We start from the raw sequence: 15,658 nt of genomic DNA, 5'->3' as shown, positions 1-15,658 counted from the left end.
TAACTCTCCAGGCATTTCCTGTTTCCATAAGCCAAGGAAGCTGCCTCCCCTTTCTGCTTTCCCATTGTGTAGATGAAGAAACTGAGGTCCAAGGAGCAGGAGGCCCAATGGATCCAGAATCTCCAAACCAAGCTCTGTCCCTCTTACCGGAGGACCAAGGACCACCTCAACCCAAAACCTCCCCTCCCCCTCACACACACATTGTATTTCTAACAAACCAGCACCCGCACCACTCCCCAAGGCCTGGGCGTGAGTCCTGAGGTCTCCTCCTGAAAAGGGCAGCTTCTTCTAACCTAACTACCCTCCTCGCCTCTGAGGTGGGAGCTTGCCTCTGTCAGGTGCAGAGATGGGGGTAACCGGTGTGATTACAGGAACCCCCCTTCCCAGCTTCTTCTCTCCAGCTCTTCCCCTGGGAACCCCCTGGGGCTGGGAGGGAGCAGGGAGGGGGGCAGCCAGGTGTAGGGATGAGTGGGATTGTGCAACAGCTGCTCTTGGAGAACTAGTGAAGCAAAAAAAGGCACCCGCAGAGCGCTGAGCACAGCAGCCAGGCCCGCCTTGCCACCCCCTTGATGCCCGCTGGCCCACGGGACCCAGCCGTGCTCTGTGGTCTTCATTCCTGCCCAAGGGCCTGGGCCGGCACCTGGCCACACAAATCTTGATGATGCTATTAATAACGCCCACCCCCACCCCACCCCCGCCCCGTGCAGGCTTACCCTGGCCTGGGCCAGTGAGGCAAACTCACTTCTGAGCCCTAAACTTCTGCTTGACACAGCAGAAGGAGGTACGTATTCACACACGGGGGTGCTATGCGGGCCCTTGCACATAACTCTGGGACACCCATTCTTGCCCACCCCACATTTTCTCTACCCAGCTGCAATACACCAGGCTGGCAGGAGCTGACAATGCCCCAGCTCAAACTGCGGGGGGATGAGCTGGCTGTGCCACAGCCCTGAGTGGCATCAGCTCTGGATAAGCTTGGCCACTGCCAGCTCTCCGGGGCTCAGGGCTCCGGGGGAGGGGCAGGGCCCCACACCACACCCTGTGTTCAGTGTCCATGGCCTTCCCTGGCCACAGAGAGTGGGAGAGGACCCTTCAGGCTCCGAGTCAGGTAGGGTCTGCAGAGCCGGCCCCAGGTGCTCACCCCTTTCCCACCCTCCAGGGCTGAGTCCCAGCCACTTGTCCTCAAGGGGCATTACCGCCAGCCCCCTTCCCCGCCTCCCCCCTGCATCAGGGCCTACCTGAAGGAGGGGAGGATACTGTCGTAGTAGTACCAGGTGGCCGTCAGGTAGGCGCGGCTCATGTCAGTGGAGTACAGGCGCCACGCAGCCTGGTGGTATGGGGGAGGGGAAATGGTGGACAAAGCATCAATGAGGGCCCTCGACCCCACATCAGCCCTCTGCCCCTGAGAGCACCCAGGCCTTGGGCCAGCTGAAGGGTGCACAGAACCAGAAGCCAGTTCCAATTCCATAGCCTCCAGTAGGGCCCACCAAAGAAATGGTGGCCTAGAGAGAAATGACTTCCCCAAGGTGACGAGCAGATCAGTCTCAGAGCCAAGGGCCTAAGAGGGGTCCGTGGAGAGCTGGGGTTCGGTCCTGAGGCAGACGTGGGTGTCCAATCCCAGCTGTGCCCCTTTTGAGCATGAGCTAAGTAAAGTTGCAGAGCCTCAGTGACCTCATCTGTAAAATGGACGTGATGCTACTTCCCCAAAAGGATGTTGTGAGGATTAAGTGGGTGAATGTATGTGAAATACCAAGTGCGGTACCTCACACATAGTTGGTGCTTAAATGCCAAGTTCCCCCGTTAAACTCTCCTGTCATCTCCCTCACTACAGCTGATAGATGTCTACGCATTGTGTATGTGATTAATGTCTTTCCTCCTGGACTGTAAGCGGTGTCCTGGTCCCTACCATATCCTTGGTGCATGGAAACTGTTCTGCAAATGTCTGAGGAATGAATGCTGACTGAGCGAATCATTATTACTAATAACAACCCCACCCCATCTTTCCCAGCTGCCTGTCACTGCCCCTGGGGTGGAGGAGGGGAAGATAGAGCATCCCCTCCCTCAGCATTCACGGACTTGCAAGCTTCCTCCGCAGCAGGAGGGATGAGCGCCAGACAAGAGGAAGGTCTGTTTCCTTCCCTCCAGGTAAGGAGAAGAGCCAGGGAAGGACTGGGAGTGGGGTGGTCAGCAAGGGCAGGGAGGCATGGAAGCTGTTAGGCAGGACGAAGTAGCACTGGCCCTGCATGCCCCCCTTTTTTGGGTGCCCCTCACCCTTAACGGACTGCCCACGGGTGAATCCACAGCCAGGCGCCCTCCCAGGACAGGAGTATTTTTACTTCCTGCTTGCACAGGCCCCTGGCTCCGGCTGGGGAGCAGCTGCCAGACTGTCTCATTAATTATGGGCACCACAATACCAGCTGTCTCTCAGCATGGACAGTGCCAGCCGCCTGCCCCTACACTGCCCCTTGGAAGGCCAGCTCCCCGGGGACAGTGGCCATTGTGCCCCAGGGGATACTGAGAAGGAAAGGCTGGGCTGGAAGCCGCAGATAGCAGGGGTGGGGAGCAGAATTCCACTGTGGGGAGGAGAGATAAGGAGGGATGAGTCAGACTCGGGTGGGGGGCCAGGGGCTGGCACGCCGACACGGGCTGTGCCAACATTCCCTGAACTGTCCCCACAGGAGTGTGTCTTGCACACACTCCTGACCAGGGAGAAGCCAAGGCTGAGTCACAGAGTCACACAAATCAGAGCCCTTGTCTCAGCTCATGCCCCGTCCGAGTGCCTCAGCACAGCGGGGAAAACCGGGGCCACACACTCCTGTTTTCCACCCCGCCCTTCTGGCTGCCACTTCTCTGCCTCCTCGGCTGGCTCAGCTTTTCCTGCCCAGCCTCGAAATGTTGAGGCTCCTCAAAGTCCAGCTCTGGGCCATCTTCTCTGCTCCCTCTTTCCTCTCCCCACTAGGGGAGCTCATCCACGCCCAAGGCTTTGTTACGGCTGTAAGCGAGGCCTGTAAGCGAGGGCTCTACTTGTCTGCCCAGCCCGGTCCTCTCCTCTCCGCTACACACCTGCACATCTGGTTGCCTGCTCAACAGCGCCGCCCTGGGGCTCAGAAGACCCTCGGCCTCCATGTGCACTAGCCAAACTCGCATTCTCCATGTCCCAAATCCGGTCCCACTCCAGATTTGGAGCAAGGCCATCAACCATCCTGCTGGGCAAGCCAGAAACCTGGAAGCCGCCCCACCACCTCCCTCTCCCTCCTTCCTGATATCACTGATTTCACCTCCTAAATATGCAGCATCTGCCCATTTCTTTCCACGTCACTTGTTGCGGCCCCAGTCTACATCTCCCAGCATTCTGCCTCACCCAAACTGTTGCCAGAGTCTCTTTCTGGTCTCCCACACATACCCGAGTCACCTTCAAATCCATTCCCCACTTCTCAAAACACAAATCAGACCATGCCACCCTCTCCCCTCCTTCAAACTTGTCAATGGTTCCACATGACTCTTAAGAAAACGTTAAGCTCCTCCCTGTGGCCCCCAGGTCTGGGCCTGGCCCACCTACCCACTACCCACTCTTCCTTCAACTCTCCGTTCCAGCCCTGCTAGCTTCCTTCAAGTTCACCAAACACACCAGGACCTTTACATATGCTGCTCCCCTGCCCTGGGTGCTCCCCCTTCTCCCCGTCACCTAACTAACACCCACCCATCATCCAGCTCTCCGCTCAAGCGTCACTTTCCCAGGATAGTCCTCCCAGAGTCCCCCTTCAAGGTCCCCAGTTAAAAGTTCTTCAGAGAACCTTTTCTTTCTTTCAAGGCATTTATCTCAGTTTGTAGTGATAACGTTCATTGGTGTGGGGAGGGCTTGTGGGATGGATCACTGAATGAAGGTGTCAGGAGTGGGACAGGCTTGCTGCCGGCTACACAGCCGACAGCATCTCTATAGGCACCTAGGGCCTCTCGTCCAGGCTGCGTTCTGCCCCAGGCCCTGCAGAGCTGGAGCCTGAGTCGGCCAGTGGGCCAGCTCTGGCGAACCCTAAACTGGGCATCTGGTGCGCAGGGACATTTTCAACAATCTGAGTCAGCACCCCAGCTCTGTTCCTGACTTGGCATCTGACCCAGAAAAGTCACATCTCCTCTCTGAGCTTCAAAGTGGAGTCACGGTTGTGAAGCTGGGACACAAGAGTCAGCACACAGCGGTGGTGACACACCAGTTCAGCTCAGGGGCTTCCTAGGCATCCCGTACCTGGATGAGGTTGGCCGCTGGCATCCTGCGCTTCTCGAAGTGCTTCTGCCGGTGTTGCTCCTGCACCTTCAGGGCAAAGCCGGAGCCCAGGATGCCCTAGGGCGATAGGCACGGTTGGGGGAATGTGGAAGTGGGGGCAACGAAAGGAGGCAATGCCAGCCCTCTGAGGTGCCCCCCACTGTAAGAGATAGGGCTTAGCAGGCCCCGCCCCCAGGCCCCCTCTCCCCCAGCAGACCAGGACTCACAGCAGGCAAGGCAAAGAAGGAGATGCCTAGTAAGGCGAAGCCGGCAGCCAGGACCCTGCCAAGCCACGTGTGAGGCGTCTTGTCACCATAGCCGATGGTCGTCAGTGTGATCTGGGAACACAAATGGGTCACCCACAGGGCTGGTCAGCGGCGCCACCCACAAGAGTTGCTGAGGGCACAGACAGAGGGAAGGCTGCTCACGAGGGAAAGGGCTGCCCTGGTGGCTCACAAGGAGCCAATCACAGGGAGTGGTCAGGGGCACTGACAAACCGCACCCCCACCGCAGCCCCAAGCAAGAACATAGGTCACAGGGCCTTGACATCTGGGACTAGGTGGGGGCACAAGCAGGTCCCCGGGGGCAAGTTGTGGGGCTAGCACACAGGCTGGTCATTGGGGCTGGCGGGGGCGGGGGTGTCCCAGCCATAGCAGGGAAGACAGGGACAGGCTCAACCCTGAACCGAAGGTCACAATGGTCAGGGATGGTCCTAAGGAGAAGGGCGACCCTACACAGACCCTCACCTACCGTTCCCCACCAGAGTGAATCAGCGTAGGAGGAGAAGTCGGAGTTGGCGTCCTTCTCGGCCAGATAGACCAGGAAGGAGGCGAAGATGAGCACCAGGAACCCGATGTACCACGCGGTGATCAGCTCCTGCGGGGGCAGCAAGGGGTGAGAAGCCCACAGGCAGGCCGAGGGGGAAAGGCATGAGGAAGTGGGGAAGCTGGGCTCACCCGTGAGAGCGGGGAAGCTCCTCGAATGGCCGATGGTGGATGTTGCAGAAGCGGATAAAAGTACCCCACCTCTCTGCACAACAGTTCCCTGGCACCGGTTCTCCCCGCCTTTCTCAGCTCCTCCCCTCAGGGCGGCCTGCCCCTCCTTCCTGAAACTGCCCGGCCCTCTTAAAACTGCAGGGCACGCCCCGAACCCATGCCCTTGACCCTCCAGGTTCCAGGCTCAGACCGTCACCCCTAAGCCATCTTGTCCCTCCCCCCATCCCACCCTCAGACCCCGTCCCAGCTCCCCATTTTGCTGTGCTCGTAGACCCGCCATCCCAAAAGTTTCTAAGACCTTTAAGCCTACACCTAAGGCCCTGCCTCTTGGCCTGGTCGAGGCTCCTAGACTCCGCTTTGGCCCAGATTCCACCCCACCCCCACCCCCAGCCACTTCATCTCACTCCTTAGGCCCTGAGTCCAGACCTCCAGGCCCCACCCCGGTACCGCCTCCCTCCCCCGGCTCCCCTTCGGCCCCGCCCTCCAGACTGTGGCCAGACTTGGCCGGTTTCTGACACTCGCCCAGCCAGACCCACCTTGCTGTGCGCATAGACCACCGAGCCCAGCAGCTTCCAGGTGCCCCCGCGGCGGTCCATGCGCACCATGCGCAGGATCTGCAGGAAGCGCATGCTGCGCAACGCAGACGTGGCAAAGATGTTGCCCTGCGTGCCCGCGGCAATGACAGCCACTGAGGCCACGAACACGATAAAGTCTGCGGGGACAGGGAGGGGGAGGTCACGGCCAGCGCCAGCGAACCAATCCACCCTGCGTCCGGAGCCTGAGGTGGGATCGTGGGACCGTGTGGGGGGTTGGGAGGTCCCATTGAGTCAGTGCCAGCAGCCAGGGTTAGGTCAGGTCAGGGTTGGGGTCAGGATGTCAACCCTGGGGCTTGGGGTCAAGGGTCAGGTGCGCGGAAGTTTGAAAGGTTTTAGGTTTTATTACCGATGACACAGAAAGGTTTTCTGGCGAAGCGCAAGCGGCCCTGCCATCCTCGGTAGCGGCAGCAGCATCCAGCCGACCAGACGCGGATGATGTACTCCAGGCCAAACACCACGATCATCACAAATTCCTGTGGGGCCAGGGGCCTGAGTTCTCCCCAGGCTCCGGGACTGCGGCCCAGGTCCCACAGCCCAGAAATAGCCTGGAGTCCCTGGGTGAGGGGTACTAGGGTCTCTCAAACCACCTCTCCTGGAGGTTCTTACACCTGGATGAGCCTGAGGAGGGTTCTGGAAGGCAAGTGACACCTTCCAAGAGACCGGAAGTCCCAGTCTGTCCTCTCTGTCTGTGCACTTGAGCTGTATGGGTTTTTCTCCTCGCCCCACCTTCCCCCTCCCGGGCATCCCAGACTCTCAAAAGCACACTGAGTGACACAAAGGGTGGCTATCTTTAAGCCATCACCCTTCCAGATGCTTCTGATTAGGGAGAAAAAAAACAAACAAACAAATAACAAACATCTCACTACAGTGAAGTTAGTTAGCAGTTTGGGTCCTGAGAAGGAGTGGGGCCTACTCACCTCCTCTCTCGTCCCCTCATAAGCCCTGGTCCCCCAACACCTGTCATAAGGCAGGAGATGAAACCCAGAGAGGGGTGCTACCAGCTCAGGGAACACAGAGCGCAGCAAGCTGCTCTCCGAGCCATGGTGTGAGAAGCGTCTCTCCAGCCTTCGCCCTGAACCCGGAGATGCCACCTCATGCAGCCTCCCTCAGACGGGAGCCACAGCACTCACCAGGATGAGGAGACACTCATTGGCAAGTTCCTGGTGCTCCTGGATAGTGGACAGCACGGACAACACCAGGCAGCTGAACACCAGCAAAAATCTGCAATTGCAGCATGAAGGGAAGGGTTAGACTGCTAAATGGACAGGCTAGCCAAGGAGCCTCAGCAGGGGGCTGTAGAGTCAGAGGAGGAGGGCAGCGTTATTTGAGAGGAGTTATCTGGAAAGCAAATAGAAGAGTCAGAATCAGAATTCCCTGGAATTGTGACTCTGCGCTGAACACCAAAGGGAGAGGCCCCCACGCTCTGGGCTACTGAGCTCACAAGCACCTCCGAGTTCTCTCCACTGCTCTCCATGCAGGCTGCGGTTCAGAGGGGTCGTCACTCAGCCTTGAGTGGTGGGTCGTTCTGGGCTGGCAGTGGGGACAGACTGGCCCAGGGTCCCACAGGCAGGAACACCTCCAGGCTCAGCCACTCTCAAGTGTGGCCTCAGCCCCTAGCTCAGATTCAAGGTTGTCTTAAGAGAAGTGCTCCAGAGGGGTGGAGGGGTGGAGGGGGGGGGCAGGGAAAATCAGCAACTGAGGGAGGGGAGAGACCCCCCCATTCTCTGACCCCTGAGGTGGCAAAAAGCATGGCTTCATCTGCAAAATGGAGCCAATGGCCCCTACCTTTATGGGCCCCTGAGAAACTAAACAACGAGACAACAATGGGACGAAGGGAGTCAGGGAGGACAGGGAGAGGAGAAGGACGCAGAGGGGGAGGGGTATAAAGAGGGGAGTCACACAGCAAAAAACCATGCCATGAGGGCCTGGAACTCCCCTGAAGGCAGCGGGAAGTGATTGAGTGGCCCAGGGCCAGATGTTCAGCCAGGGAAGGAAGTTCAGAACCCAATCGCTCCACCGTTTCCCTCAACCCCAACTGCGCACATGCGCACACTGAGGCCCAGAGAGTGAAAGGCTCTGCCCAAGGTTACTCAGTGTGTCCAGGATGAGCCAGGGGTCCTAACTCTCCAGTGAATGGGCAGAGGGAAGGGCAGGAGGACAGAAGCTACTGGCCTCGGTGGGGGCGGGGGGTGGAGGGTGACGTGAATGCGTGAGGGAGGCAGGGGGAGAGGCACAGCTGCAGATGCAGCAAAAGGGACTGCGGCTGAGCTCCAGGACGGTTCCCTCTTGGGGTGGGGTGGGGGTGCTGGACATGCCTGTGCCCTGGAAGAGGCGCCTGAAGGAATGGACTCTTCTGGAAACGCATCTCCTGTGGACTGACCCACTGCCTTCCCCAAAGGTCCCCAGAGTCTCCCCACCTGGGACTGCTGATGCTGCATTCTGCCTGAAACACCTTACTGTGGCAGCCTGCTGAGACTGCTCACTCTCCCCCCACGAGCTCTCCCTGCTCTGAGGGGCCCTCAGGGATTCCCCGGACCCTACTGTTCCCTCCAGTGCTGGTGTCCCCATATGTGGCCCAAGTCACTTTCTGCATGGCTTTATTTGTGTTTATGTTTCATGGTGACAGGGGCATGGTCGGGGAGTCGGAGAGCTGGGTCTGAATTCTAGTCCTGCTGTGTGTAGGGCCCGGGCAAGTCACCTGCGTTCTCTGAGCCAGTCTCCTCACTTGTAAAGCAAGGGCTGACAGGAGGAAAAACGTGGTTAGGGCACGGCTCCACCATGACCCACTTACACCTCCTTGGAGAGGCACTGCCGGCCTGCTTGGAGGGCAGGCGCGGAGCTGCGTCCCAGCACATGGCCTCGGGTGAAGGAGGTAGGAGGCAGATGTCAGTAAAGGGTTTTGAATGAATGGGGGAGGAGAAGGAGGAGGCCTCCTTAGCCCGTTCCAGACCAGAGTGAAGTCGGTGAAGACTGGAGGCCCCGGGAAAGAGCACCAGCTCCTTCCGTCCAATTACTAACCACAGAACCCGCAGTGGCCACGCCCACTGGGGGGATAGGAGCTGTCGCAGGCACCAGGCTCCAGGGCCCCAGGGCCGAAGGGCCCTCCCTGAGGGCATCTCACCCAGCCCCCTCCTCTGGGAAGGGCTAAGCCAAATTGTGGTGAACTTCACCCCAACCCTGGACAGTAACCCTTCAGTCCTACTGCTCAACCACCCAAGGGGCTGCCTGCTGGGTGTTTCAAAAAATTTCTTCTCAACATTTTCCTTTCTACACCAAGAATGATACAAATTCACAATAGGCTAAGTGAAAAAAACATATTAGAAAACATTAAGGGCAATGTGATCCCAATTTTTAAAATGTACATGTCTTTTATGTACTATATACCCCCAATATTTTTTAGAATAAACATAGGTAGCCCTGGCTGGTGTGGCTCAGTGGGTTGAGTGCCAGCCTGTGAACCAAAAGGTCGCCGGTTCGATTCCCAGTCAGGGCACATGCCTGGGTTGCAGGCCGGGTCCCCAGTTGGGGGTGAGCAAGAGGCAACTAATTGGTGTTTCTCACACACATTGATGTGTCTTTCCCTCTCTTTCTCCCTCCCTTCCCCCTCTCTCAAAAAATACATAAATAAAATCCTTTAAAAAAAGAATAAACATGGGTAATCACAAACTAATGTTTTAAAACATTTCCTTAAAAATACAAATGGGGGGCGGGTAAGGGGGCTGGGAAACCACTGTCAATCCTGCCCCATCCCTTTACACAACAGCCTCTGCCATGAAGCAGGTGTGCCGGTGCGGCAGCCTCCCCCAGAGTCCAGCTCACGTGTCCAGCTGCCAGCTCAATGTCTTTCCTCAATGTCTAGTGGCCTCTCATACCAAATGCGTCCAAACACACGCCCTCGATTTGCCCTCAAATTATGCTTCTCTCCAGTCTCTCCATCTCAATAATGGCCTCACCCAGGGACTGGGGCTGAATATCTGAGTTACCCTGACTCTCCTTTCCCTGACCCTCCACACCCCGTCCTTTAGACATTTCTATTGCCTCTACCTTCAGAGTAATCCCTGGACGGACTGCAGCTCACCATCCTGACTCAGCCACCACCCGCTGGCCCCTGACTGGTCTCTTGGCCTCCCCGCCGGCCCTGCTGCCACCCACTCTCCTCAAAGCAGCCAAGTGACCTTCCTCTAGTGCAAAACCAGAAACTGACCTCCTCCTCCAAACCCTCCACCAACTTCCCATCCCACAGAGAGCGAAGCCCAGCCCCTCAGTACGGCACCTCCAGCCAGGCCCTCTGAGACCGGCCCCCCACCCCCACCTCTTGAACTTGATCTCCCCTCTTAACCGGGACGACTGGGCTCCAGCATTCTGGCCTCCTTGCCCTTGCTGGAACACACCAAATGTATTTCTACCTCCAGGCTTTGCACTTACTTTGCTGTTTTCCTGCCTACTTATTGCTCCCTTACTCATCCAGGTCTCCATTCGAACATCACTTTCTTGGAGTCCCCAACCATCCCTTCTCCAAAATAATGGCCCTGTCTGTAGTCTCCCTCCCCTTATCCTGCTTTACTTATTAATTTATTTTTCATAGCACTGTTGAAAGACCAAGTACACGAATAGCAGAATTTCAAGTTAAACAAACATCAGGACATCATGGCACCAAAGCCCCCAGCTTGTACCCACTGAAGAGGCTCCCAGAGCTTTTAGCACATCCACCCCTGGCCCATCGGTCCCCTCCGGCATCCTTCCTGAGAAGGGAAGAGAAGGCAGGCCTCTGACCTTCATGGACTCCACTTGATAGATGCTGTTTAAAACCCCCAGGGCGCTGACCATTGTGGCTCATCCCACAACATAAAAGGTGGCCAGGGCACATACCTGGGCTGTGGGTTCAGTCCCTAGTCGGGACACTTACGCTGTCTCTCTCTCTCTCTCTCTCTCTCTCTCTCTCTCTCTCTCTCTCTCTCTCTCTCTCTCTCCCCTTTCCCCGTCTCTAAAAATAAATAAATAAAATATTTTCTTAAATAAAAAATAAATAAATAAAAAGACCCTGAGCTTCACCTCTCTGTGCCTTTATGCCCTGGGCGGGAGTTTTCTTACCCTAGATGCTCGATACAGCCAAAGAGATGGACTTAGCCTCACAGACAGCACCTCGTGTTCTGGGCACCTGAATCATTGTTCCTAACTTCCCGAGGAAGAAAGGGGGCCCAGGGAGGGACACCCTTGCTTGAGATCACACAGCAAGTCAGTGACAGAGCTGGGGCTAGAAGCTCAGCTCAGGTCGGCCTCCATGCTGCCTCGGCCTTCTGGAGGGGTCCTCACACTGACGCCCACTCTCTGGGCAGCAGGAGAGAGATCAGTGTCTGGAGCTTAGGGAGGGAGGAGATGGGGGGGCGGAGTCTTGAGCGGGGGTGTGACTGTGTCTGCCAGAATGAGTGTGACTGCCCTCACGCAGCAAATAAGGACTAGAAGACCGTTTCTGGTCCTGTCTGGGGCCTCAGTTTCTCCATCTATACAAGTGTAGATAGCACACAGGAGCCAGCTGGCTTGGGCCTCTATAATTGCCCCAGCAGAGAGGCCAGACTCACAGCCAATTTCTGGAGCAACTTTGCCCATCATGCCTGGCAATTTGGAGCCTTTGCCCAGCCCAGGAGGCAGAGCGGGAACAGGTGGGGCTGCCTGGCGGGGCTTATGGTGAGACATCACAACCCCTCCTCCCTACCTGCACCCGCCCCCCACCCCATTCTGTGACTGTTCCACTCATTCAGGAGGGCAGCAAGGAGGAGGCAAATGGTTTGCTTAGAACTGTGGTTCTCACACTATCGCAGGCGTCAGAATCACCTGGAGGGCTTGTTAAAATAGTGATGTGTGGGCCCCACTCCTGGAGTGTCTGCTTCAGCAAGTACGAGGTGGGGCCTGAGGATCTGCATTTCTGCAAAGTTCCCTGGTGACACCAATGTTGCTTCTCTGGGGACCACACTTGGAAAATCCCTGATGTAGCTAATGGGAGTGGTTGTGGTTGACCAGCTATTAGCTACCTCAAGGCTTTTGAAACCACTGTAATTACTGTCTTCTCCCCCTCACCCCCGAGCCCTCTCGGCCTCGCTCCAATCACTGCCCAGAGGAGCCACTGAGCATGGGAGCGAGGAAAGCCCTTCTGGGGTGCCAGCGTTGGCTTTACCGCTGACTCACTCCGTGACCCTGTAACTGCGCCTGCTGGCCAAGGGTCCTGCCGGCCAGATGCTGCGCCAGACCCACGACAGGCACATACATATACTCATCGTCACTTCGCACGGCCCCGCGCCAGCAGCACTGTCATCACCCGAGGCCGACCAATGAGGACGTGCAGGCTCAGGTTGCTGCGCAACCCTATGAATACACTGAAACCCACTGAATTTTACACTTTATAAGCGGGGGAGGGTGTGTGTTATGGTATGTGAATTATATCTCAATAAAGCTGTTATTTAAGAGGAAAAAGAGAGAGAGGAAGAAAGTTAACTAGCCTGTCCAGAGTCATGAGCCTGGGCCCTGAACCAGTGTCCACCTGCACTACCAAGCCCTCCTGTCTCTGTGGGCCTCAGCCTCCCTGTCTGCAACATGAGGTGAGGGATGGCAGCCTCACGATTCTCCAGCAGTGGGGTACGAGTGAGAAGGTCAGCCGTGAGCTCAGTCCCCCAGATTCTATGGGATGTCCCTAGAGAAGCAAACGGGTGGAGGCTAGAAACTTGGTGATATGTGGGGTAGGGGGTGGGGGGAGGTCCACACAGCAGAAGAGAGGGTACCATCTAAACTCTCTGAGCCACATTCACTCAAGAAGCATGAATTGCTGTCTACACTCAGCCAGGTTTACTGTAATGCTAGAGATGAATGACCTAGACCCCAAGAAATGAACAAGTATCACAGAGCAGTGGTATAATGGACAAGGTGATGACAATGTGCCTTGCGCGGGGAATCAGGGAAGACATGTTGGAGGTGACAGGGACAGGGGTGGGAGTGCCCCAAGCAGAGGAGGCAGAGCAAGTGCAGGGTGGCCAGCAGGTCAGGATGGTGACGGCCCAAAGTGACGGGGCACAGGAGAAAGCAGAGGGGGCCAGATCCATGGGCCTGCAGTGGCACCCTTGGGCATCATGGACATGATGCCAAAGGCCATGGGGAGCCGCTGGAGGGATCTAGGAGAGAATGATGTGGCCTGACTCGTGTTTTAAGACCACCACTCAGGCCAGTGGGGGCTGCGGGACAGAGGCTGCACAATAACTCAGCCTGGAGAAAGCTGATGCAGGGAGCACTGACGGGAATGGCTCCCCTGGAGAAAGTCTTAGGAAGTAGGACTTGGTGACAAACCGGAAGTGGGGACAGTGAGGGAGAAGGACTCATTTCCGGTGTGGGCTCGGGATGGACGAAGGCGCCACATGTGAACTCTGACGGGAGACCCCAGTAGAGGAGCAGTGGGGGTGACGAGTTCCGCTGCGGACACACCGAGATGGGGAGGGCCACGGACACGGGCCAGCACTCAGTGGGTGTGAACAGACGGACCCCAGCCGGAAAGGCGGGTTCGGGGAACATCAGAGTAGGGGCCATGACCGAGGCCGTGGGAGCAGCTGAGACGGTCCCGAGAGCATCTGTGGAGAATTTAGAGGCGGTCCGCATGGAACCCCCAAACATGCAGAGGGAGGAGAGCCCCTCGGCCCAGACTGGGAAGGAACACATAGCCAGACGGGAGGGAATCCAGAGGAGGGAGGTGCCAGGTCCAGAGAAGAAAGCGTTTCAAGAAGGAGGGAGTGGATGACAGTGTCAAATGCTGCCAAGAGGTCAAGCGAGATAAGCCCTGAAAAATGTTCATTGGATTTTGTGACAAGCTGGTCACTGGGCACCTTGGCAAGGGCAGCCTCAGGGGGAGGAAAGGATCAGGGCAGACCCACTGGCGGGGAGAAGGGAGAGGGGCAGCGAGGAAGTGCAGAGAGTGAGGGTACAACTATTTTAAGAAGTTTGACGCAACGAGTAGGTGCTGAGATCGGTAGCTGGAGAAAGATACAGAGTGCAGAAGTTTTTTTTAAGACAAGAGAACCGGAGTGCAGGAGAGAAGGAGAAGAAGAGGGAGATGCTGATGATGCGGGAGAGGGAGGGAGCAGCAGGGAAGTGGCGAAGGGCTAGTGCTGAGCAGAAAGGGCCCGGTCAGCTTCCCTGGCGGCACATGGGCACATGAAGAGGGAGAGAGACTAGGTGGGAGCGGAGGGTGGGAGACAGAGAAGGCCAGAGAGCTCCCAGGGGGCCCTACTTCCGCTGTGAAGAGGAGGAGGTCAGGTTCACTTCTCAGAGGTGGGGGGGCAGGGTGGATGGGGGGTGGGAGGAGGTTTGAGACAGTCTGTGTCAAGGATGGGAGCGGAAACTGACCGGGCCCTGGAAAGGGGTGCCCTGAGGACACAAGACCATTGTCCCCAACAGTGAAGTGGGAGGAAAACTCTAGAAAATGACAGATGCTCCATGCATGCATTTTTGGGTTTGTTTGGTTTGGAGTTTTTTGTTTTTGTTTTTAAGCCTGATGATCCTGAGGGGGAAGCAGACTGGGTGGGAGGAGGGGCACATGACCCCCCAAATCAGACTAAGGTGAATGCAGAACCAGGCCTTGCCCCTGCCTTCCTCCTGGGCTGGCTGGCTTGCTTGCTTGCTTGCTTGCTTCCTTCCTTCCTTCCTTCCCCCTTCTCCGGTGGCCCTCCTCCCAAACAGCTCTGCCAGTGTCTGCCACCTGCTTGACCACCAGCTGTCTCCCTCCTCTGGCCTTGAGAGTATGTGACCCCTTCCTCAGCCCCCAGACCAGGATCCCAGAGGCAAGGGTCTGTCCTCCCTCCTGGGGACAGATGGGTGCAGTCTGTCCCCACCCAGCCGAGGTTCCTGGAGAGCAGGGGCCATGACGACCACCACCTTCTGGAGGAAAAGGGCTTGGTGAGCCCCAAACCAGGGCTGACACTACAGAAAGGACCTCAGCTAGACCTGACAGGCACTTCCTGGTGGGGGGCAGGGTGGCCTGGACGGCCCCAGGCTCCTCTGGGAAGAACAGGCTCTTAACTTTCTCTTGCTGGGGGAGAAAGGGGAGGGCCAGTCAGCCAGGCCTCAGAGCAAGGCTCTTTCCAAGAATCCTCAGGGGCTGGGACGAGAAGTTTCCCCTGATCCAGCGATTCTAAATATGGCCAAGGGAGCAAAAGCATGTGACCCAGGGCCCCACACCAGGGCTGCTGCGCGGCCGCTGCTTCTCCGGGCCGGGGGCCGGTGCTGGGACTCAGGGTAACAGGCAAGGTCTCACCCGGGCCTCAGTTTCACTGTCAGAAATGTGGATGTGAGGGACAACTCCGTGAGGGATGAAGTCCCTTCAGTCTCATGACTCTCCAGCAGTGGAGTGGAGGGCAGCAGACTGGCCCTGAGCTCAGTTCCAGATTCTTTGAGGATGTCCCTGGAGGGACAGCAGCCACCAGCACACAGTACAAACTATGACAAAAACGCCCCCTTGGAGGACCAATTAGAAAAAGGCATTCTCTTTGGCCTGAAAAATTATTAACAGTTGACTCCTCCAGATGGTCCCCTTACAAACAAGTGTCCCTTGCTCTGAGCTGACCACCCTGAGCACAGTCTCGGTTGCAGCGCCGCTGGCCTGTCCCTCCGCCAGGCCCCTTGGCAGGCGCGGGATGCCCGAGGATGAGGGGAGCCCGGGCGCTGCCCCAACAGCCACTGCAGCCGTGGAAGGGCCGACTCTGTGTGGTACCACGAATTCACCAAGAACTGGAAACTGGCCCAAGAAAGGTCCCTCCTCAGCTGGGCTCAGCCAA

General features: G+C 57.3%; 1 protein-coding gene across 5 annotated transcripts in view; it reads right to left on the bottom strand.

Annotated features, from left to right (window-relative positions):
• KCNQ4 (potassium voltage-gated channel subfamily Q member 4) overlaps window positions 1-15,658 on the bottom strand; it is a 54,607-nt gene that overhangs the window by 16,708 nt on the left and 22,241 nt on the right. For all 5 annotated transcript variants that reach the window (XM_045858637.1, XM_045858639.1, XM_045858640.1 and 2 more), the window contains exons 2-8: window positions 6,980-7,070; window positions 6,196-6,322; window positions 5,790-5,965; window positions 5,009-5,134; window positions 4,486-4,596; window positions 4,241-4,336; window positions 1,239-1,327 (exon numbers count right to left, since the gene is read on the bottom strand). In XM_045858637.1, coding sequence (XP_045714593.1) covers window positions 1,239-1,327; window positions 4,241-4,336; window positions 4,486-4,596; window positions 5,009-5,134; window positions 5,790-5,965; window positions 6,196-6,322; window positions 6,980-7,070 — 816 coding nt within the window. The remainder of the gene's footprint in view (window positions 1-1,238; window positions 1,328-4,240; window positions 4,337-4,485; window positions 4,597-5,008; window positions 5,135-5,789; window positions 5,966-6,195; window positions 6,323-6,979; window positions 7,071-15,658) is intronic.

Source organism: Phyllostomus hastatus, unplaced genomic scaffold (assembly GCF_019186645.2).
Source record: "Phyllostomus hastatus isolate PE091 unplaced genomic scaffold, TTU_PhHast_1.1 phas_scaffold_182, whole genome shotgun sequence".
NCBI lineage: Eukaryota > Metazoa > Chordata > Mammalia > Chiroptera > Phyllostomidae > Phyllostomus > Phyllostomus hastatus.
The sequence above is the reverse complement of the archived record's forward strand: the minus strand, read 5'-3'. Positions and strand labels throughout refer to the sequence as shown.